The sequence below is a fragment of the Acanthisitta chloris genome, unplaced genomic scaffold (assembly GCF_000695815.1).
Source record: "Acanthisitta chloris isolate BGI_N310 unplaced genomic scaffold, ASM69581v1 scaffold1598, whole genome shotgun sequence".
Taxonomy (NCBI): Eukaryota; Metazoa; Chordata; class Aves; order Passeriformes; family Acanthisittidae; genus Acanthisitta; species Acanthisitta chloris.
Genome location: NW_008685161.1, coordinates 93,035 through 115,158, shown reverse-complemented (window position 1 = coordinate 115,158; position 22,124 = coordinate 93,035). Strand labels below are relative to the sequence as shown.

The 22,124-nt window shown below is 40.0% G+C and overlaps 1 protein-coding gene across 1 annotated transcript in view; it reads right to left on the bottom strand.

Annotated features, from left to right (window-relative positions):
* Positions 1 to 15,830: 15,830 nt before the first annotated feature.
* CDH6 (cadherin 6, type 2, K-cadherin (fetal kidney)) overlaps positions 15,831 to 22,124 on the bottom strand; it is a 47,979-nt gene continuing 41,685 nt past the window's right edge. Inside the window, exons 8-11 of the mRNA XM_009079615.1 lie at positions 21,360 to 21,481; positions 20,561 to 20,678; positions 20,222 to 20,473; positions 15,831 to 16,862 (exon numbers count right to left, since the gene is read on the bottom strand). Of these exons, the coding sequence (XP_009077863.1) occupies positions 16,372 to 16,862; positions 20,222 to 20,473; positions 20,561 to 20,678; positions 21,360 to 21,481 (983 nt within the window). The 3' untranslated portion in view covers positions 15,831 to 16,371. The remainder of the gene's footprint in view (positions 16,863 to 20,221; positions 20,474 to 20,560; positions 20,679 to 21,359; positions 21,482 to 22,124) is intronic.

The following is a 22,124-nucleotide window of genomic DNA, read 5'->3' as shown; positions in this document are numbered from 1 at the left end:
GGAATTAGTATGAAGTAGAAGGAGCCAAGCAAAAATACGACATGTAACTGGTTCACCTGATGATGAGAGAGTGAAAAAATGAGGATCAGAAATACAATGCAAGGCTTAGCAATTCAAGATGAGGCATTGCCTTTCTGTTATTTGCAAACAGGCTGATTAAAAATGTTTTGAAATAAAGAAATAGGCTGAATGTAAAAAAGATTGCAAGAATATACTTTTTCTTGCAATCTCTGGCCTTATGTTTGTTATAGAAATTACCTAATAGAGGGACAGATGCAATTTGAGAATGTGTGCAGGTAATACAGTGCCAGGGAATGGGTTGAGTCTGTCAAAAAAAGAAATGTGTGTAACAACCCACAAGCTCAAGAAGATAGAGTTCCTTTGCCCTGAACCCCCTGTTGTCACTGGCTGCTGTCAACCAGAGGGTTTGATTTCAGTGTTGAGAGAAACCTTAGGCAATCTCACACAATGCAAGTGAGAAAATGACAGCCCTTTGATGATGCAGCCACTTTTCCTGATCAGCATGATTGTATGAGAGCGCTGTACTTAGTTACATCGATTTGTCTCTGAGAGCTCTTTCTGCCACATAAATCTCATGGAAAATCTTTAAAGATCTTGCCCCAGAAGGCCACTATGTTTTCTTTTTCAGTAAAAGAAGCAGAGCTAGGAATTCATTTCTCACAGTTTTAACTAGAATGGTCCACTTATGAGGCAGGTCTGAATTCATCTGTTTTACATTTTGAAGCATTTAAAAACAGCACTGCACTTTATGATTAACCTTTACATCTAAGAAGTACTACAAAGAGCTGTATCCATCTCCTCTGCCTTTCTTTCTTGGTTCGAGAGGTTTGAATAAAGAAAATCACCTTTCATTTAGATGGGGGAATTGGAAGGAGCATTGTGCTTATTGTAGCTCGAGCCTTAAGTACAATAGGCACTACATTATAAAGATTCTATTTGTGCCACTCTAGTTAAAAAGACTGATAGTACTTTCCTGATGGAATTTTTCTTTCTGAGTGAATAAAATGATTTTAAAAATAAATAACCACTTTAAATTAAGAATCAAGTCTTTCAACTCAGCTAGAGCTAAGGAAGCTCAAAATACAAGTTCACATTAAGTCTCCATAGAATTATCAACAAGTCTGAGTCATAAAATGTGTCTTTATGCCTAGCAGACTCATTTCTTCGAGCATATATAGAAGTAAATATGAGAAAACACAAGAAGTTTGACCTTTTTTTTCCTGGACAAAACCAGATTTTTGAAAAAAAGTGACTATTGGGTTAGAATCATCTGTAACACAAAAAAAAACCCTGTTTGTGAGAACACCTACACATGTGTGAGTTTTGGGATGTTCAGGTACAGAATAACTTGTATGATGGGGCTATAAATGTTTCAGTAGCACTAAATATTTGTTTTCTCCTCTTTGATAGCATAGTAAATTATTCCTTGGCTTGCTCTGTTGCTCTGCACATATGCAGTAATCTGCCCACACACTGTAATAGAGACTGAAGACTTAATTTCCTTCTCCTCTTCTCTTCTAAACAAGCTGACTTCAAGGCCTTTTACAACCAAAGTTTAATTTATTAATTTGAACTGTGCAGCCTAGTGCAACTTCATGGTGGGTTGACCCTTGCTGGATGCCAGGCACCCACAAAAGCTGCTCTATCACTCTGCTGTGCAAATGAACAGGGGAGAGAAAATATAATGAAAGTTCATGAGCTGAGCTAAGGACCAGGAGAGATCACTCACTGGATACCATCATGTGCAAAACAGGCTCAAACTGGGGAAATTAACTAAATTTATTACCTTCAAATCAGAGCAGGATAATGAGAAGTAAAACAAATCTTAAAAAACTCCTTCCCCCCACCCCTTCCTCCCTTCCAGGCTCTATCTCCTCCCCCCTCAGCGGCACAGAGAGACAAGGAATGGAGTTTATGGTCAGTTCATCACACTTTGTTTCTGTTGCTGCTCAGGGACAGAAGTCCCTCCCCTGCTCCAGCATGGAGTCCCTCCCAGAAGAGACAGTTCATGAACTTATCCAGTGTGAGTCCTTCCCACAGGCTACACCAACATGAGTCCCTTTCCACAGGGTGCAGTCCTTCAAGAACTGTCTGCTCCAGATTGGTTCCCCACAGGGACACAAGTTCTACCAGTAAACCTGCTCTAGCATGGGCTCCTCTCTCCAGGGGTCTCTGCAGGTCTCTCCCAGGAGCCTGCTCCATCATGGGCTTCCAATGGTTTCATAGCCTCCTTTCAGGCATCCACCTGCTCTGGTGTAGATCTCCTCCACGGGCTGCAGGTGGATCTCTGCACTCCTGTTGACCTCCATGGGCTGAAGAGGGACAATCTGTTTCACCATGGTCTTCACCACAGGCTGCAGGGAAACCTCAGCTGTGGCACTTGGAGCACCTCCTCCCCCTCCTTCTCCACTGACTTTGGTGTCTGCATAGGTGTTCCTCTCACATATTCTCAATTCTCTCTTCTCTGACTGCAATTACATCTCCACAATAACTATTCTTCCTTCTTAAATACGTTATCACAGAGGTGTTAACACCATTTCTGATTGTCCCAGCCTTGGTCAGCAGCATGTCTGTCTTGCAAATGACTGGCATTGGCTCTGTTGGACACAGAGGGAGCTTTTAGCAGCTTCTCACAGAAGCCACCCCTTTAGCCACCCTGTTACCAAAACCTGGCCACAAAAACCCAATACAAACTTAAATATAAGTACTGTAAGGCAGAACAAAGTTAACTACATAAAACCATGACATGGCAAGCAATATCTGATTTGGCAAGCATCCTCCTATAGATGCAGAACTATTGGCAACAAAGGAGGGTATTACATTAATCCAGGACGTAATAGGAAATTAAGCAGAACATAATTTTGTCGTTTATTGCAGAGGGATGCACCAATATGTTTGTATGGAGCCAATTTCAAAGAAGTGAGCACAATAACCATTTCCTCCAATGAAGCAAGTTTGTGATTATGGCATTGATTACATTGGCCTAGACTATATTCATTTTTGTGAGTTCGCTCCAAAGCTTCTTTGTCTAATTATCCTTGTTCTGACTTTAGAGTAAATGACTTGAAGCTGCTACAGCAAACAGATGAGAAATCTAAAGCAGTAAAGCAGCAGAGGTTTTGAGGTCTGGATTGGATGGCGCCTAACAGTACATGTGATAATTTTGTCACGAGTATAAACTGTCACACCTGCAGCATATCAGCATGTCTTCACAAGTGTGGAAGTGTTTTTTAAAATGAGAGTTCAGACTGATTAGAGTTGGAATCCTTGTTCCAGACTTGAATAAAACAGGGCACAAATCTTGCCCAGATTTATGTATATTTTTCATGTTATGCACCCGGACTAATGCTTCTAGTTTCACTGAACTGACTAAAGAATCCCTTGCCCAGATTTATGTATATTTTTCATTTTATGCACCCGGACTAATGCTTTTAGTTTCACTGAACTGACTAAAGAATCATCATATGCAAAGAAAGTTTCTGAGCCTACATCAGGTTCTAAAAACCAGCTCCATGTTTTTAGGAGCAGTGTTTGGATTTCTGCACACCCCTTTATCCCCTTGCCCATGATATAAATAGGTCAGATTTCTCTCAGGAACAATGTTTTTCTAGCTGACCCTCAGCACTCCTTTAAATTTCCTTCAGCCTCAACCCCTTTTGTACTTAGGTGAGACAAATGCAGAATCTTATCTCCCTCTTCCATGGCTGATAGTAAGGGGATGGAGGGCTAGGAAGATACACTAGCTGGCCACTGTTTTCATAGGAATAAGGTCTTCCTAAAGTTACTTTTTGGATCTTCCTTTCAGTGTTGGAGGACTAATATCTATGTTTCTCTTTCCTAAAATCAACACCCCTCGCATCAAATAAAAATTTTTAAAAAGTGACTTATTTGCTAGGAAGTCTAGAAAGAGTTCTGGTGGTCTCTAACTCACTGCTGTTCCCAAAGAGACTGGGCAGTGGGAGGGCTGTCTAAGTGGAAAGCACTTTCCCTTGACTAATCCAAACATCTACCAGAGTTTGCATTTTCTCACTTCGTCATAATACTATCTCCAGCAATGACAGGAGTAACTCCTGTCATATGTACTGCACATATAGAAAAGGTCTTTTGGAGTTTACCAATGATTAAAAGGTACCTAGTGGGTGCCCAGGACTACTTGCATGGGTGAAATGTGAATAGTCCATTCACACTTGCAGGGGTAAATCAGAATGCAGACTAAGTACTCATCAGGACTGCAAAAGACAAGAAAGAATAAGATGATAAGACTGAGTAATAAATTGCATAGACATTTATATATGTGCATAGTTAGTTAGTATATAGTGTAAATTTTTATCAATATATGTAGGTTACCCAGAGGATAAAAGAAAAGAGATACCAGAAAAAGAGCTGAATGAAATAAAAGTTTGCAGTTCAGCTTTGGTCCAGTTGGTCTGGAGGCTGTGTATGCAGGAGAGCTGGCCAGAACTGGCACAAAGCAAGCACTGCCTGCAGGAGGGATGTGACCTTCCAATGGAGAGGAATTCAGAGAAAGCAGACAGCTGACAGGTTTTGATGTCTCAGCTGACATACAATGAGGATTTTGCAAGGTAATTGTTAATGGGCAGCAACATGAAATGCTGGATGCTTGGCACAGTGTTCTGTATGTTATGATCTTCCTGCCAAAGACCTTTGTTCACATGTGGTTCTTTTATTTCATGGTCCTCAGGAGCGACATCTATTATGAGTCCCTTTGCCCTCTGTTGCACTTCATGCTGGTCATCAAACAGTTAACCTGTACTGTCTTTCAGGAGTCCTATCTCACTTCTGCCAGAATCAATGATAAAATTCTGACTGCAAAAGTGAGCGAGCCTGTAGGCCAGATGGATATTTGGTATCAAAACATTTGAAAGGCTCTTTCTGCAATAAAAAGCCATATGAAATATTTGCTCTAAAGACAAGTACCAATCTCTTGCCTCCAGGGTATTTGTAATCAATATTATATTACAGGTTGATTAAATACCATGATATTAGAGTGGTGAATCTCTACTGAAGTGTACTTTTGACTTTTCTTTGTTTCTCAAAAACAACTGTAGAAATTGTTTAGAGAAATGTTGACAGTACCAGAAAACAACAAAATCAAACCAGCATCATACTCAATATTTCTGAACATGCGAAGTTGGCAAGGGGGAAATACTCATCAGTACCTGGCAGATGCTGTAGGTGGGAAAGAATTTTATAACTTAGTGGCCTAAATATTTGGCCCATTGATCCTGCGCTCTGTGCGAGTAAATAATGTAACATGGAATAATTTCTATACATAACTTCTTAGACTAGTATCCATTGCATGCATAAAAGGTGAATGCCTCTCAAAAAGCTGATGTCATTCACAGGAAGCCAGATAGAATGGCTGAAATCTGTTGTCTTCACAGGTGTGTAATAAGGGATATGTCTAGTATGGGAAACTCTAGATTTGATGCATTTGACACTGTGACAAAAAAATGGGTAAGCAAGAGAACAAAGGCCATGTGAAGCAGCACAGCTAACCAAGCCATAATTCATAGCAGTAACAGGTGGCTTGGCCATCTTGTCACTGGATTCCTTTTATCTCTTTAGGATTTTTGTCATTGGAAAGTTATTAGGTTCATGTCTATCTGAACATCAGTGATAAAGTCTGGTACCAGTGTGAGACAGAGAAGACATAGAGAACATGACTCCATACTCTAACTATAAAACATGTAACATATGTCCATCAAAATGGCCAGCAATGGCAAAAAAAAAGGTGCACCTGCTTCTGTTTTTTGTTTATGACTGGGACACCTTTATATGTGGGGGAGAAAAGTACATGAAATGAGTAACAAGCTGAAGAGTGCTCTCTCTGCAATCTGCCAGCAAACACACTTACAGGAATGCTGTGTCAGAGACCAAGACAATCAGACCTGCACTGTCTCGTTATATCCCTGCACCAGCTTCCTCACTCTTTTATTTACCAGAGCTTTTTTATTCAGTCCCCTTTCCAATGTCTTATTATCAAAGTTTAGGTTTTTTCTTTGGGGGCATTTTGGGGTTTATTTTATTAAAGGAGGTTTGAGAGTTTGTTCTAATAAGCTGGAGCTGTAATTGGGAAATGAGTTAAGCTTGCTTCCAATTAAGATAATTGATGTGAAATACCCAATTGCATTCTGAGAGAGAGAGAGAGAGAGAAGTAAGTTCCCCAGCTGAGCTGTAGAAGACAGCAGCTTTGTCTAACAATGTAGGTAGAAGCAGATGTTTAGAAAAACATGTAAAAGCAATCAGGAGGGGATTTATTCATTTGGTTATTAATTAAGATGCATGCATGAGCAGACAGCCAGAAAAGTTTCAAGTTATGAAAGGCAAAATTCCAACAGGGGGTACAAGGAAAGCTGTATGCAGGAGATTCCTAGGTTTTGGGGTTTTTTTGTTTGCTTGTTCGGGTTCTTTTTGTTTGTGGTTTGTTTGGTTTTGGGTTTGTTGTGGTGTTGAGTTTTGCTTTTTGGTTTTCTTTTAATAAAAGAGGAACCACCCCAAAGGTTTTCAGAAGATTCAGGTCAGCATGTCCCCTTGCATACATTCTTCTCAACTTTGTTCCTTTGATCCTAGCAAGTTTTTATTTCTCTTTTTGCCTAAACAAAGTAAGATATGTTATTAGGTCCCATTAGGTCATGAGTATCTCTACAGCTAGTAAAAACATACATGGTTTTGTGCACTCTGTAGTTTAAAAATGAACACTTGTGACAATGCTCATGTTTGCTTCCTAATTTGTGGGGAATAAGGGGAGTGGAATTAGTCATAGTATCATAGAAATAGAATTTTAAGGGTTGGAATGGACCTTACAGATCATCTAGTTCCAACCCCTTGCCATGGACAGAGACACCTCCCCACTACACCAAGTTGCTTGAGGCCTCATCCAGCCTGGCTTTGAGCACCACCAGGGTTGGGGCAGCTACCACTTTCCTGGGCAACAGTCTTTCTGACTGGAGGGACAGAGGTGCTTGAGGATCTGATATGGGGACAGACAGCTGCTAAGAACCTGTTAGCTGGTGCACTCAGTTCAGGAAAAAGAAAATGCAGAGGGTGGGTATTTGCTAGATTACTGTCTGTGCTATAATCAGGGAAAGATGTACTAGTGTTGGCAAGAAAAGCAAAAGGCTTCAAAGTCTTTGAATAAGAATATGTTCATTTTGGATTTTTAAATATCTGTGCCTTATCCAACAAACTCGAATTTCATTTACAGCATCAAAAGTAATGGTATCTGAGATTAAAATTGGAAGAACCAACACTGAATTCACTTGGCTGTTCATGTAAGTGATCTTTCCTGCAATTATTATGCTAGTATTAAAGCATTCCTTAAATGTTTGCTTTTTCTTTGGTTCCCTTGTTTGAGCTGTCCTTGAAATTCATAGTATCATAGAATTGCTTGGGTTGGAAGGGACCTGAGAGATCATCTAGCTCCAACCCACATGCTGTAGGCTGGGACACCTTCCACTAGACCAGGCTTCTCAGGGCCCTATCCAACTTGGCCTTGAACACCACCAGGGTTGAGGCATCCACAACTTCTCTGGGCAACCTGTGCCAGTGCCTCACCACCCACACAGTAAACAGTTTCTTCCTAATATCTAATCTAAATCTACTTTCTTTCAGTTTGAAACCATTATCCCTTGTCCTGTCACTACATGCCCTTGTAAAAATTCCTCTCCATCTTTCTTGTAGGCTCACTTTAGGTACTGGAAGGCTACAATTGGGTTACCCTGAAGTCTTCTCTTTTCCAGGCTGAACAAAGTAATTTCTCTTAGCTTTTTCTCACAGGAGAGGTTCTCCATCCCTCTCATAATCTTGGTGGCCCTCCCCTGGACTTGCTCCAACAGGTTATTGTCCTTAATGTGCTGGGGACCCCAGAGCTGGATGCAGTACTTCAGGTGGGATCTCACAAAAGTAAAGCAGAGGGCAGACAAGAGGCAGACAAATTCAGCAAGAACTTAAAAAAATAACAGGCTGTTGGTTTAATGGCTTGTCTAGATGACTTGTCTCTGTGGTGACTTTGATAGTATTAATGAAAGATGAGTACTGGCGGGGGGTTGTGGTTGATGTGTTTCTTTTTTGTCTGTGAGAGTTATTTTACATAGATAAACCTCGTAACTTAATGTCAGAGAATCAAGTATGTTTTCTGGCTGAAATGCTACACTTTGGTTGACTTCTCTTTGTGACTGAAATGTTCTTTGATATAGTAAATCAAGTAAGAAGATAAGAAATATGACAGATTCCTCTTTCATGTAAATAAAAGTGGTTTGCTCTCAGGGCCTCAGTACATGTGGAGGGTTGCAGAGTGTGGATCACCTTCTGGTAGGTGGACAGTCAGGGTTTCTGCTGCTGCTACTGTCTTTCTTTTGAAGATGAAAAGCTCAAGCTGATGCCTTGTGAAATCCTGTAGAGTTGCTTTGATGTACAAAGTAACAGAGCCAAGAGACAAGGTACCTGCAGCCTCTCTATGCTTGCACCTGCAAGTGTGTGTGCATCCTTACTAGAGGGTGTGGATGGCAAGTAGAGACATCCTCCACGTACAATGCAGTGCTTAGTGTCTGTGATTTGGTGTTAAGATAATGAGATAGACAGTGCTTAGTGTCTGTGATTTGGTGTTCTGATAAGGAGATAGATAGTTAAACACTTTTAATTACTATGTAGCTTACATATTAATAGCCTTGTGATCTACTGTTGTCTTTAAAACTTGGGGGTTTTGGTTATTCATACAGAGGTTTTCTTCTGGAGGTCCACCAAAGATTGCAGGTGGATGTTTGGGCTAATTTCTCATTGGTTACGAAAGTTACTCAGTTCTTTCATAAACCATGTATGGGTTTCAGTGTTAAACTGTTTGCCTTTTGTGGTTTATTCTAATGTTTTTGAGGAAGTACTACTTTGCTTTGACCTTTCCCACTCTTTTCTTTGTCCTTGTACTTAGGAAGAAATTTAAACATGATGGAATTTCTGGAGGTATAGACAGATCTTTTATTAAGGAAGTGTTAAAATGAAGAATTTTCTCTGGAGGTTGTTCTCCTTATGTAAGAAGTTATTGTGAATGACATTTGGGCTCTCCGTAAGTGAAACGAGACTTTAAATCTTTTTCAAACCTCATACGATGAAAGGCAAGTAACTGAATGCTTGTATTATAAATTATATGGTCATCATATGCTTCAAGGAAGGCATTCCATGTGCTTTACTTAGACAGAGCTTCTGCTGACTTCCTGGGAAACTTTGGCTAGTCAAAATTTGGCTTGCGATCATAGACTAATATCCTTCTCATAGTAGCCATCACTAAATGATGCCTTCTGAATTTATATCACTCTTGGGAGGCCCCACTGATCACAGAATAGTGATCCTACTGCTCTTACAGCATGTTGCAAGCCAGACACTTACAACTGGCATTTGAAAGACTGAGTCAATTTAGCCATGTGTCTTAAAGTGATCGGGGAGTCTTTGAAGGCTTATATTTATGATAGTGTTGTAAATACATAACATGGATTGAGAGAATTAGGAAAAAAAGCAAGTTAGAAAAAACAATTTATTAAGTAGTATCATATAAATAACTTGTTACAAAAATCAATTTGCAAAAAGGCAAATTCACTCTGTCTGTGAGAAATTGTTGTTCAAATTGATTTCTCCTCAAATCCTTAAATTTCATTTCCCCCTGCCCCCCAACCCCCCAAAAAGAAGCCAGTACAGTGAACAGGAAATATAAGGGAGAGAGTGCACACTTTCCATCTGACCATAACAAATTGCCCATCCACGCTGCAAAACTGATATTCATTCCAGCATGGGTCCCTTTGCAACACAGGGAAGCTTCTAGGTGTAAATCTCTTGGGTGACAAAAGTCTTATCACCCACAAATGTCCCTCCCTGCTGAGCAGTGACTAGATCCACCCAATGCTGAGACTCCCTTGGCACAACCAGGGGATGACATTGTAAGAGACTGTGTGGCTGGAGCATGCCAGCAAGTAAATCTTCCCAGGTGGAGGCATTGGTTTCAATTTATGCTTGGAAGTATTTTTAATTAAAAAAAATCAATACCAAAAAGCATTTATTTTAAGAGTTTAAAACAAAAATCACAAATTGCAATAGGAGTTTGCCAGATTGATTTTGCTCAGTACCACAGTTAAGATGCACATAGCATTTATTATAAGGCCTTTCTCTTAAGTTTAATTTTTCAAAGCAATGAAAGTAATCACAGAATTAAAACAGTACAGTGATTCTGAAGAGTTTTTTTATGTGTCAAAATCCAGAACAAGTTCGTGTTTGTAGTGTTGTTTCTTTGTTGTGTTCACCTGAATGCTTAATAATTCTATACATTTGTATCTTTAATAAACACTAAAGTAATAGATCATAGAAAACTAAAAGCTTATAGAAAGTGTCTCCAAGTATATTTACATAAATAGTGCAGTCTCATAGGAAAGGTCAAAAGCCCATGGGAGTGAAAAGGATTTCTCTATATGCTGGACTTATGCCTTATTTGTCAAATTAACTTTGTGGAAGGAGAAATTTAAAGCCCTTGTTTTTTTTTTTTTTTTTTTTTTTTAAGTTTTTTTTTTTTTAGTTTTATTTGTTTTTAAAGAAAGCAAAAGATACATGCAGAAAAAAAAAATAAAGGACAGGTTCTGTAAAAGCTCCTTTGCAATCCAGTAACTCTATGCATAATATGATAGCTTTGTGGCTTTTAAGTGCCATGGGCCTGCCTCGCATATGACTGACTACCTCCCTCTTCCCTCCCCCCAATTCATCTTCTGCTCTTTTTCCTGACACTCCCAGTTCTCTGACACTTGTACTCTCTGTAACCCCAAACACAGCTTTTGGATACGTACTGCTGAGTTTCATGAACTGTTTTGGAAAGTGTTTAGTGTATGGCAAAAGCAGGTCTGGATTCAAAAGTGTAATATTGCAAAATGATGGGCAGGAACAAGATTGTTTCAGCTGGCTTAAACAGAACTGCTAAGGGGAGAGACTGGTATTAAAGCATTGCATTCACTGCTGTGTTTTTTCCCTCTTTCTGGAGCAATGTATGAGGCTGTAGACGTTAAATATGCTTGTGTTCCTCTTTAAGTACAGAAACAATCTCTGAGGAAAGAAGTCTTTCTGAAAACTAAACTGAGAGCAAAAAATTCATTGACTTTGACATTTATTGGAGGGGGCTGCTGTTTCACAGGTCTAGAGGGGTTGGAAAAAACTCTTCCTTTCACAGCTTATGACATAATTCATACTTATTTGAAGTAGCATAATGAATGTTAATTTGTCAACTCTCATTTGATGAGGGAGCTCAGACTGCAGAATTAATTGAAATGCGAATGGGTAGGGGATGGCAGCATCCAGTTGGGAGAGTGGTCTTCTGAAACACTTCAATACTACTTGTAGCCAAAGGAAACAGGAAGAGATTTCTAACAAATGGTGGCAGGTAGAGCTAACACAGTGGTGCTTGCAGAGAGTTACCTGCTCAGAACCACTGTCAGTATTTCACCCTGCAGAATACAGCAAGATAGTTCTGGTGCAGAAATTTAGTATGTGACTTACTTTCCTAGAGATTTGCCTGGAAATGGCTTGGATTTAATTTGCTTGGTCTGAAAAAGATGATGTCTTTCTTCCTATCCATGCAAATCATCCTTTGTCTGCTGTTGGAAACCTGGAAATGTTAGAAGTGACTGTGCACTGTTGGCCCTGGTCAACATGGATAGTTCTTGTCTTGAAAAACAGCCAGCTTCCAATGTTCATTATTTCCCATCTTTTTAACTCATACTGTACATGTGCAGACACACATCCCTAAAGCCATTTCTCCCTTCTCTATTTCTTTATGACTGTTCTGTTTTTTATGGTACTGCAGATACTCAGTTACTTGGTTTTTGTGGGATTGGTTTTTTGTTCGTTTTGTGACAAAGAAATAGAAAAGCTGTACCTGTAATGTAGCCTGCTATTTCCAAAACTGGATTATTTGAAAGTTGCCTCTCCCACTCACGACAGCTAGGAAATATCTGTCCACAGAATGCAGCAAGACCAGAAAAGTATATCTGCTTGTTATGAAAAATTTAGAAAATATTGGTGTCGGTACAAGCAAAGTGTTCTTCTTCTACTAGGTATCTTTTCCAGCAATTCTTTTTCCCAGAAATAACTGAAAGATACACACAACTTGTTTTTCTCATCGTTAGACACAACTTATCTATGTCAGGTTTGGGAACACATCCCAGTCCTGTGAAACTGTTGGTAGAGCCCTGTAGAAAACCCCAAATTCCCTTGTACAGAGCTTCCTGCAAGTTTTTGCCCCAGCTCTCCTCCAAGCACTTGTCTACACAGAGAGATGTCCTAGCACAACTGCACTGGAGGCGTGTGCTGTCGTGTCTCCCCATACTGGTGCTGCTGTGGGATAGAATCAGGTTTAACCTGAAGTAATCATTCTAGTGGAGAAAAAAAAAGTTTAACCTGAAGTAATCATTCTAGTGGGGAAAAAAACCCCCCAGAAATAAAAACAACACCACCTCACCACCCCCTTTCTTCTGGGGTAAAGTGACTCTTCTGGGAGCTGGGATGAAATAGCTACAGTAGAAATGTTATGCATTTCAAGTGTAGAGGTGTTATTGTTCTGCCGTAGCATGGCTGGAATAGTCTCGCATGTAAACAGGTCCCTGTTTCATGGTGACTCCACTGAATTCCTTGGCATCTTTTAATAGGTCTCCTGTGTTAGATCAGATGCTTTTCTAAGTTAAAAGCCAACTATCTATCAAAGCATTGCTATCTCTCTACTCAGCTTAACTAAACTCCCTAATAATATTTCTTTTATAGGTGTGGTTGTAAGATGAGCAGGCTTAAAACAGCCTTGAAACCCACTTCATAGCCCATGGTCTAACACCTGTTTATAAATGACAATTTTAGCACTGTGTGAAAGCATCGTTAAATACTCATTTCTATCATCTAGCACGCTGCCATGCAACAAAGTGCAAAGAAATACTACTGCAAAGTTTTGTATTCACTGCAATATGGCACTTTCAATATTTAATATGCAGTACTGGTTTTATAAATTGCACTTTGTGGTACTGCCAAGCAAGAAGAAAAGAAAGAATTGAACTCTTCTTGTTGTGTGAGAGATGCTAAATCTGTCTAATTTGCAGGAAAAAAATTGACCTTAAAACCTAGATGCATAAATAATAATTTAGATGCAAGTTCACCTCAAATTTTCTTAAAAGAATGCATTTGCTATTCAGGCACCATATTTGTGGTGACATAACATAATTTTATATATAATATATTTACACAACAGGCATGAGTAGCCACTCTCTATTATTTACTGTGTCACTCAATGGACAAGATAAAAACCAGCTTTGAATCCAAAGGGAAAAAAACCCCAAAACAAAACAAAACTTGCGCTCGGACTGCTACTTACAATCACTAAATCAGACAAAATCACTGTACAGACATAGGAAAGTAGTTACAAGGAGTTCAGTGATCCTCCTATCTCATTACCCCACCCCAAGTGGTGACTAATGCAGGCTGACCCGCAGGGTGGCCCAGCCCCTTCGGGGTGCAGGGTCTGTCTTCAGTCAAGTCCCAGTGAGCTGTAGGTGGCTCGCAGAGCTGAATACATGTGAGGTTTCACAGCCACTTTTGCCACCCCCTTCACACACAGATCTGTTTTCTTGTGGTTTAAGGAGAGAAGGGACAGTTCACTGGCTTGCTCTGAGCATCCAGCTGGATTCTGAGCTTGAGGCTATTTGCTGGAGGCAAGCCCACAGTGAATGGTGAGAGAGGTGCAGGTTAGGGAGCCACTGGGGAAGTGCCCCTGGAGGGATATGCTGGCCCCACTGACTGTATGTGGACAGCAGCCTGAAGTGAGGGACCTGTGGCAAGTGGTGATGAACATCTGCTGCTCCTCTACGTATCTGAAATGCAGATGGTCCCTCCTGTCTGCCGGAGCCAGCTTGCGGACAGATCACTTCCTGGGTGCTCTGATTGCAAGGAAGCCATGAAGGGCTAGGCTTTCAAAGGCTTTTATCACCTTAAATTACTTAGAGACTCTCAGGAGGACATAAGGGTCTAGTCATGCCATTGCCATTATGATGGGTGCAACAGACTCAGCCCACCTAAGTGATGGAGCTGGGAACTGTGCTCTGCTGGACTTAAATACTGTGAGAGGCCTATATCAGGGAGGCCAGGGCTCCAGGACCCTTGAAAACTCTGGGTTCTTCTGCTCTGAAAACTAATCTAATCTATCATGCTGGGCATCTGCAAGGTGTGCAGTTCTCCCCACTGCAAAGGAGTCCTTTCGTACCCCAGCCAGGTGTAGCAGCATGGCTGGCTCATCCTCTTCCCTGTGAGCCAGTTCACAAAACCTGAAACTATGTCATCGTGGTTGTAGAACTCTAATACTTGGGACTCTTACTGCTCTCTTAATTTAACTCACTAGGAGTAATGAATTCCAGGGATGAATTTTTAATCCCTCTTAATTTTCTGTTTATTAACTTTTTTCTCATCTCTATTTCTGGAGTAAATTGGAGCTATTTAATTTTCAAACTGATTCACTTAAGATATGCGGGAGGGGGAAAATACTGTTTCAAAATTAAATAAATGAGGATGATTATGTATGAAGTATATTTTAAAAATTAAATTTCTTCTTTCCTTGGCACAGTGCCATGGGTTGGTTCCCTACTTTGGGACACAGGGCTGCTTTTAGCTCCTGGAATTGGATTATGGCCCATGGTAGCTCCTTAGGATTTTCTCCAGATAGTCTCTTCTAGATGGCTGGATTTGAAGAGCAGCCACTACATGTGTTTGACATACCAGCTGAAATACTGAGAGGTGCACAAGCTATAAACAGAATTGTTTTGGCCTGAGACTGACATCTTCACCCACCCCACCCCAGACAAAAATTACTTAGCTTGGCAACGTAGATAAACATGCACAGAGACTTGTGGTTTAAATTTTACCTTTTGGTGAGGACTTTAACAACCCCGACTGAGTAGTTTATTTTAAAAAATGAGTTATAGTTAGAAACCCTACTTTTCAGGCCACTGGAACGACAATTAGTTCTCACTTATTTGTGCATTCAGGGCTTGAATCTGGAAGAAAAAAAAAAGAAAACAACCACCCAAATCCATATGAAATTACTTCCTCTGGCAGAATGCCAGCATTTTCCATTTCCAAAGCATTTTCCAAATGACTTGTATAGTTCTTGCAACATCCTGATGAGGTAGGCATTATTTCCCCATTTTACAGATAGCAAAACTGGGCAGAGTCAGTCAGGAATCCACTCCGGACATCTAGGTGGAGAAGGCCAGGACAAAAAAAAAAGACAACAAGTTACCCCTTTTGCCTCAGTGGGTAGCAGTCACCTCAAGGCCACTCCTCCTCCCCTGCACATGAGAACAGGCAAAAGTCTCTGGATATGGACAGCCTGACTCCCACCACCCCAGTGCAGTGGCTACCACTGAACCGATGTGCAAGTGGAGGCTGACTGAAGAAGTGCAAACAAAACCACAGTTATGATCTGTTCCTTCCTTCAAAGCATGACCTAATCTGGAGTTGGATTTGATGACTTCCCCTGTATCACAAAGCAAGTCTTGGGTCAGAACTGGAAAACCGTCTAAGAATCAGATATTGGGGCGACTGACCACACACACGTGCACGCACACACATCTCTCCAGCAACGCTAGGTCAGAAGAATATATACAGAGCAGTCAATGAACTATATATATGTGTGTGTTAGTATGATTCAGTGCATTGGGAGCAATGGCGAGTTCTAAAAACACTTAGGTTTAAATGGCCATTAGGCCCTTCTACCCTCCTCATGAGTAAAATGCATTTGATGTTTTTTCTCAGCTTACTCTACTTGTATAATAAACCTTCATTCCATCACCACGACCTTTGACTATAATACACAGGGTAAACTAGGGTACCTCATTACACTGGGATGTGCAATACACAATAGACAGAGCAGTCATCTGAGCTGAATAGTCTGAATACAAGTAAAAAGAGCAAGTGAGCTTAAACAGTAATATACTTCAATTTACAATATCAGCAGAACAAGTAAAAATATTGCTTCCCATCTGATCTTTTTTTTTCACCTCCACTACTGCCGTGCCTGTAAGATTGGCTTGGTAAACTGGATGCACTAAAAAATAAAGGTTTTGCCTCTTGGAAGCTCATAAAATGATACTAGAAAAAGTTTTCTGGTGGCTAACCCACACAGACTGCAGTCATTAGACAATTCAAATGGTTAGAATAGAGAACCTTTTCACACAGCTGTGGAGAAATAGAAAGAAATAGCCACTTCACAGATCCCAATGCTGTTTCTGAAAATGAAGGGAAACAAAAAGAGAAAAAAAAGGCAACATATTAAGAGTCTTTGTCACTGTCCATTGAGCCATACATATCTGCCAGCTTTTTAAACCGAGGTCCCCAGTCACTGAGGTAATCGTAGTCCTGATCTCCATCCGTAGTCACCGACTCCAAGGAGCTGAGGGACTCAGCCACAGAACCATTACCTTCATATGCGTAGGTTGCTAATGAGTCATACGGGGGTGCTGTTGGATCTGTATCATTTTCCTTTAACCTTTGGTTAATGAAATCTCTGACATCCGTGTTATCTCGCGCTGTTGCAGTCCGCCGTGGCATAAAAAGTGTTTCCGGCACAATGTCTCTGCGTAATTTGTTATCATCTATGGCTTCGGGGTTCCTCAGCGTGCCAATATCAAACGCCTGAGTGTCTTCCTCTCCACCACCTTCATCGTTATAACTGACAATGTTGTCTCTGATGTCTTCTTTGGAAATAATCAAAGGCTCTTTTTTCCGCTGCCGTCTCAGTGCTGCAAACAGCACCACTGTAACTAGAAACAAAAACAACAGGGGACGAGAAAGGGAAAGAAGGTTAATCCCCAACTCCATTAAAGCCCAGAAGAAATGCTGAGCCTCTGCTCGAATTTGAAGTTTTAGAAGATGTTTTGCAAGACTGAAAATGTGCACATCAGGTTTACAGGCTGTGCTTGCTCTGCCAGTGAGTTCCTTGAGAGATGAAATGGCATGGATGTGTACTAGAAGAAAGGAGATGTCAAGCTTGTAAGAAGCCAAGTGGAGTGTGTCTTTGTCAGCAGGCATTTTGTAGCCCAGAGTCATATAGTAATTTTGTTGCATTAAGAACAAAACTAGTTTCATGAAAGTTGGGACGCAAGGAACACTTTATCCAAAATAAGTAACATCAGATGTTATTTACCTTGAACCCCTGGGACAAGATGCAACTTCTGCTATGAACGAGGGTGTTATCTACTGGGTTTAGCAAAGCTGAATTTGAAGATAAGTAAATCTGTTCTCCTCTGGAAAAAAAGCTTGGAATATGGAGTGGGTTTTCAGCCAGCTCAAAGTCTGAGTTTCATTAACTTCCCTGGAATGTTTTTACCTCACCTTAAAAAAGTACATGACTTAAATCTTAGACCGATGAGATGTGCTAAAGCTATTTTTTTTAATCTGCCAAAGGCAGATTTCCTAAACATATTTGATGTCCTTCTTTTTAAACTGTGTGTTTGCATGCATATATTTTTCATTTATTTGGAGGGAAGGAATTCTTTCCATGGCCCTGATCCAAATCTTAATATTTTTACTCAATAATGATTCTCGGTACTTTTGGAGAAGCGGACACAGAAGGTGGAAAGGGATATGTTCAACACTTTCCTGTAGAAGCTAATTTCAGATTTCTTAGCTGGATTCTACATTAAGATGGTAAATGGCTGAACATTGAAAAATGAACAGCAGCAAGTTGGAGGGATGTATTACTGCTGTGTTGTTCTGGTAGGCTGAGGTCTGCTGTGCAAATTCCAAGGAAACTTGTCATTCTGAGTTTCCTTTGACAGACATAAAGCTGTTGTGGGTTTTCAGTTTGGTTGTTTAGATTTTGGTTTTGGTTTTGGTTTGGTTGGTTGGGGTTTTTTGTTGTTTTTTTTTTTTTTAAATTATGAGCTCCCCTGCAGGACTGCTTAGAGCAAGATACTATCTATAGGGGTGCCCAAGCATGTTGTGGAAGCCTTGTTCTCTTTCTCTCCATTGACTATGGAAGGACACTATGAAGACAGGATAAAGTAGGAAAATGCTGTGTCTCACGATGGGAATACTGTGAATAAGGAAGAACATCTGTCAATATGTGTTGAAAGGAAATAAGTGAGGTAGTGAAACTGAAGGAATTAGAAGGGATGGTTCGGATGGCAGCAGCTTCAGGCTCTCAGCCTAATGTTGAGGATTTGCTTACGGTGTCATGTAAGGGTCTTAATCTGTGTGATGCTTCTTCATGCTGCCGTGCAAAAATGCAGTAAGAACAATTCTCTTCCTCAAGAGCACAAAGATGTGACACTGTGTGGGAGGACTAGGGAAAGGTGTATGTGAAAGAACAGAGATAACTAGAGAAAATTTTGGAGAATCTGAAAAACAGTGTCAGTTTTGAATGGACTTCTGAAATAGTGACTGGTAGAATGGTCTGAGAAAGAGTAAGAATGACAGGTTTACATTGGAAGGTTGCTGAAGTATTTCATTGCAAAAAAACATACAGGTGTTGCACAGAATATGCAAGGATGAGGCTTTGATAATTATGTCACATCTCTGATATATGGATTGTACTATTTTGTGCTGAACTTGCTGACAAAAAGAACCCTATTAGAAATTACATGTTGAAGTACATCACCTTTATTTGAATCTCAGTGTTTAGCAGTATCTGAGGCTTCCTGATAAGCTGCAAGACTTACTCAAACTGCAAATAAACCTAGCAATTTAGAGGCACTTTTTGTTGCTGCTAAACTTTAAGTTGCGATTCAGGTCTGCCCAGAGTATTGTTTTTCACTCAGTAGTGGTTGCACATTCAAACTCTGCAACCAACCTGAAAATAGAAAATTATATAGCTGAGTTAATTGAAAATCTGCTTATGGTGCATGGTGGCGTGAGCAGTAATTGACATAAAGTGCTGCTTAGCACACAGAATCAATTATTTTCGATTGACATAAAACAGGAAATCGTTTAATGTCAGATTGATATTAATGAGCACAGTTGTACTAACGAGTGCAAGACTACCTGCAGCATTACATTTCTTTTTCTGGTAAGGAACTTGATACAAAGTGAGCTCAGCCTGTAGGAGCAATGATACCATGTTTTGAAAAATGAATTTAATGGTGAATTAAAGATAAGATTGTTATTGTGGGAATCTTTTCTGAAAATGGGATAAGGCTTATTTGAGCAAGCCATAACTATATTATTGAAGTCTGAGAGTCACAACATCATCTTTGACTTATTACTGGAGAAGGTAATTTCATTAATAGTAAAGATCAGGATGACTCTGCAGCAGCAATGAGCATGTCCAAGGAAGATACGAGTATGTCAAAAAGAAGTAGAATCACTGAAGAAACATTTTCTCCCCCGCTTGACCCTACTACTTTAAAATTGATCTGACTTCTTTCTTTCCTTACTAGTAACATCTCCCTGAAAACTGCCTGTATTGTATTGTACAGTTCTCCCCAGATAAACAGACTATGGCTAATGGCCAAGGGACTGATTGTTTCTGTTTGCAATACAAGAGGGGTGGAACCTGAAAGAAATGCGAGAGAAGTTGCAAACTGTCCTTATTCTTAAATATTAAATAAAAAAAGTGTTGACCACCTGCGAGTGCTGTAGCCAGAGCTCTGTACATCCTCCACACTTGGGATTCAATCACTTCCTATTCACAGGTGCCTGAAATGGAGGACCCTGCAGCCTTTGAGAGAGTGTTTTAGTAGCATTCAGCATCCTTTTCCAATGGAACAAAAGCATTGAGACTTATTTCTCCTCAGTTTAGACAGGAGAAGTTAATACTTTTAAAATAGGTTTTCTAGTCTCCTTCTATGGTCAACACATGGATGGATACCTGCAGAGGGTGATGAATCTGATTCTCTTCAGATGCCAACAAGAGGATGAATGTCTCTCTACAGGTGTCTCTTTCCATAGACCAGAGGGTGGAGCTCAGCCATCTCCCCTTGCTCATACATCACAAACTATTAGCTAACTAATATTAGATTCTATATTCTATCTGTAGCAGTCCCCAGAGGAGGAAAGACAGTAATATAAATGCAGGATAAGACAATGATGACTTTACTTTGCCTTTGTCCTGATCTTAGAATAACCATTATAGCAATGCAAAATAACCATGAAAGGAACAAAATGTCCCTGAGCTACTTACCAAGTAATATAATGATGCAGAGAAGGATGGCAATAAGAGCCCCAGTGCTAAGACCAGTAGGATGAATCAAGGCTTCCGCATTACAGGACAGCATCTTTCCTCGATGGTCACAAGCACATACTCGAATAGTCACCGTTTCAGTGCTGCTTTGGATAGGGTAATCATTGTCTGATATTACCACCGGCAAGAAGTAGGTACTCATTTCATGTCGGTTATATCTGGTTTTTCTTGTGAAAATCCCTGCTGTGTTGTCTGGAAACACAAAGCATGCATTAAATCTTCATCTGAGGACTGAAAGCAAGGTTGAGATAATAAAGAAAAGTCTTCCTAGAAATTCACCTCTGTTGTCCTGTAGTGTAAAGTTTGAGCTGCTGGCTGCCTCAGGAGCTAAGGAGAATGAAAACTGATGTCCATTGTAAGAGTCATCTTTATCAACAGCACTTAATGTTTGTATCAGCTGAAACAATAAGAACAAAATTATCTTCAAAGTCAGTGGACCTTATGTTTATTTATGTACTCTAGGACTGTAAAGCAATCTTAATGCATTCATTTTTTTCTTCTGAATTTGAAAGCTGGCAGGAAAATTATGTTGAATTCAAGAGAAGCCTTGGGTTGATGCCACTCCAGATTGGTAAGAAACCTTTCCATGTGACATGCAATAGAGATGAAAGGTGAGAGAGTCCAAGCTGACTGTATATTCATCTACTTAAATTTCATGTCACAGAAATTGTTTGGCTGGATCTTGCAAATTATCTGCTACTTTGAATAACTTAGCAATTAAACAGGTAGAGTGGGAGTGATCTGGCAGGAAATATTTGTATCACAGACAGAACTTGTAACAGTTATGGACCTGAAACTGTTCTTTGAAGGAGGCAGTGAAGGTGCCTGAATAAAGCAGAGTATCACAGAATGAAAATGAATCAGGGATAACAAGGTGCAGTACAGAAAAAAAAGCCTAAAACAGACCGTCATGTTAGCTGCAAGAATACTAAGTGAAATCAGATACTGTGCAACCACTGTTTAATTTTGCAATTAAGTTTGATGCAACGCAAAGTATAGCTCTTGATGAGGTGATGCAAGAGTAGTAACAAACCTCATTTAATTTGGAATATTTTCTTAGTAGAAGCAGACAACACACCTGTTCTGCCTTTGCATTTTCACAGACGAAGGTTTCGTAAAACATGGCAAACTCTGGAGCATTGTCATTTACATCCAAAACCTTAATGAACACTGGGACGCGGCTGCTTTGTTTTGGGTTGTCTGAAATGATAAAACCAGAATGAATAGAGAATTTATTTAGCTCAGCTACTGACTCAGTGCAGCAACGGAAAAGGACAGATTTGGGGGTTCATTGCCTTAATTCTTTTCACTCACAGCACTCCACTTATATTCTCTTGATTTCTGATGAATGCATTACAGGATGAATGTGGTATCGTTACGCTAATTCTGTGTAAACTCTACAGTGGAGCTTGGGTAGGAGTTCAGGATTTAAAAATTCCTTTGAGCATTCCAAGTATGATTATGAATGTATGTGTTTTAAGTATAAATATAATACTGGAACTAAGTTAAATCTATTTATTAGCCTAACTGATACAGTTTGGTGTCAACAAAGTATCTAGTATATATTCCCTTCCTTAGCTCTGAAACAGGAAGACCGAAGAGTCATGAAGATGGGATTGAGTGGGCTTTTTCCTCTCCACTTGTTAAATATAATATTCTCCCCCCTACAAATCTTGTAACACAGTTCTTTAAGCTACCATGATTATCATTATGTTATAGAAATAGTAACTGCAGCTGTGATCACAGATGTTTTCTAATCTGTTGTGAATTGATTTGGCTGGTATTCTAGAGTAAACACTAAAATGTATCTATCAGCTGAAGAACATAAGCACTATATAGAACC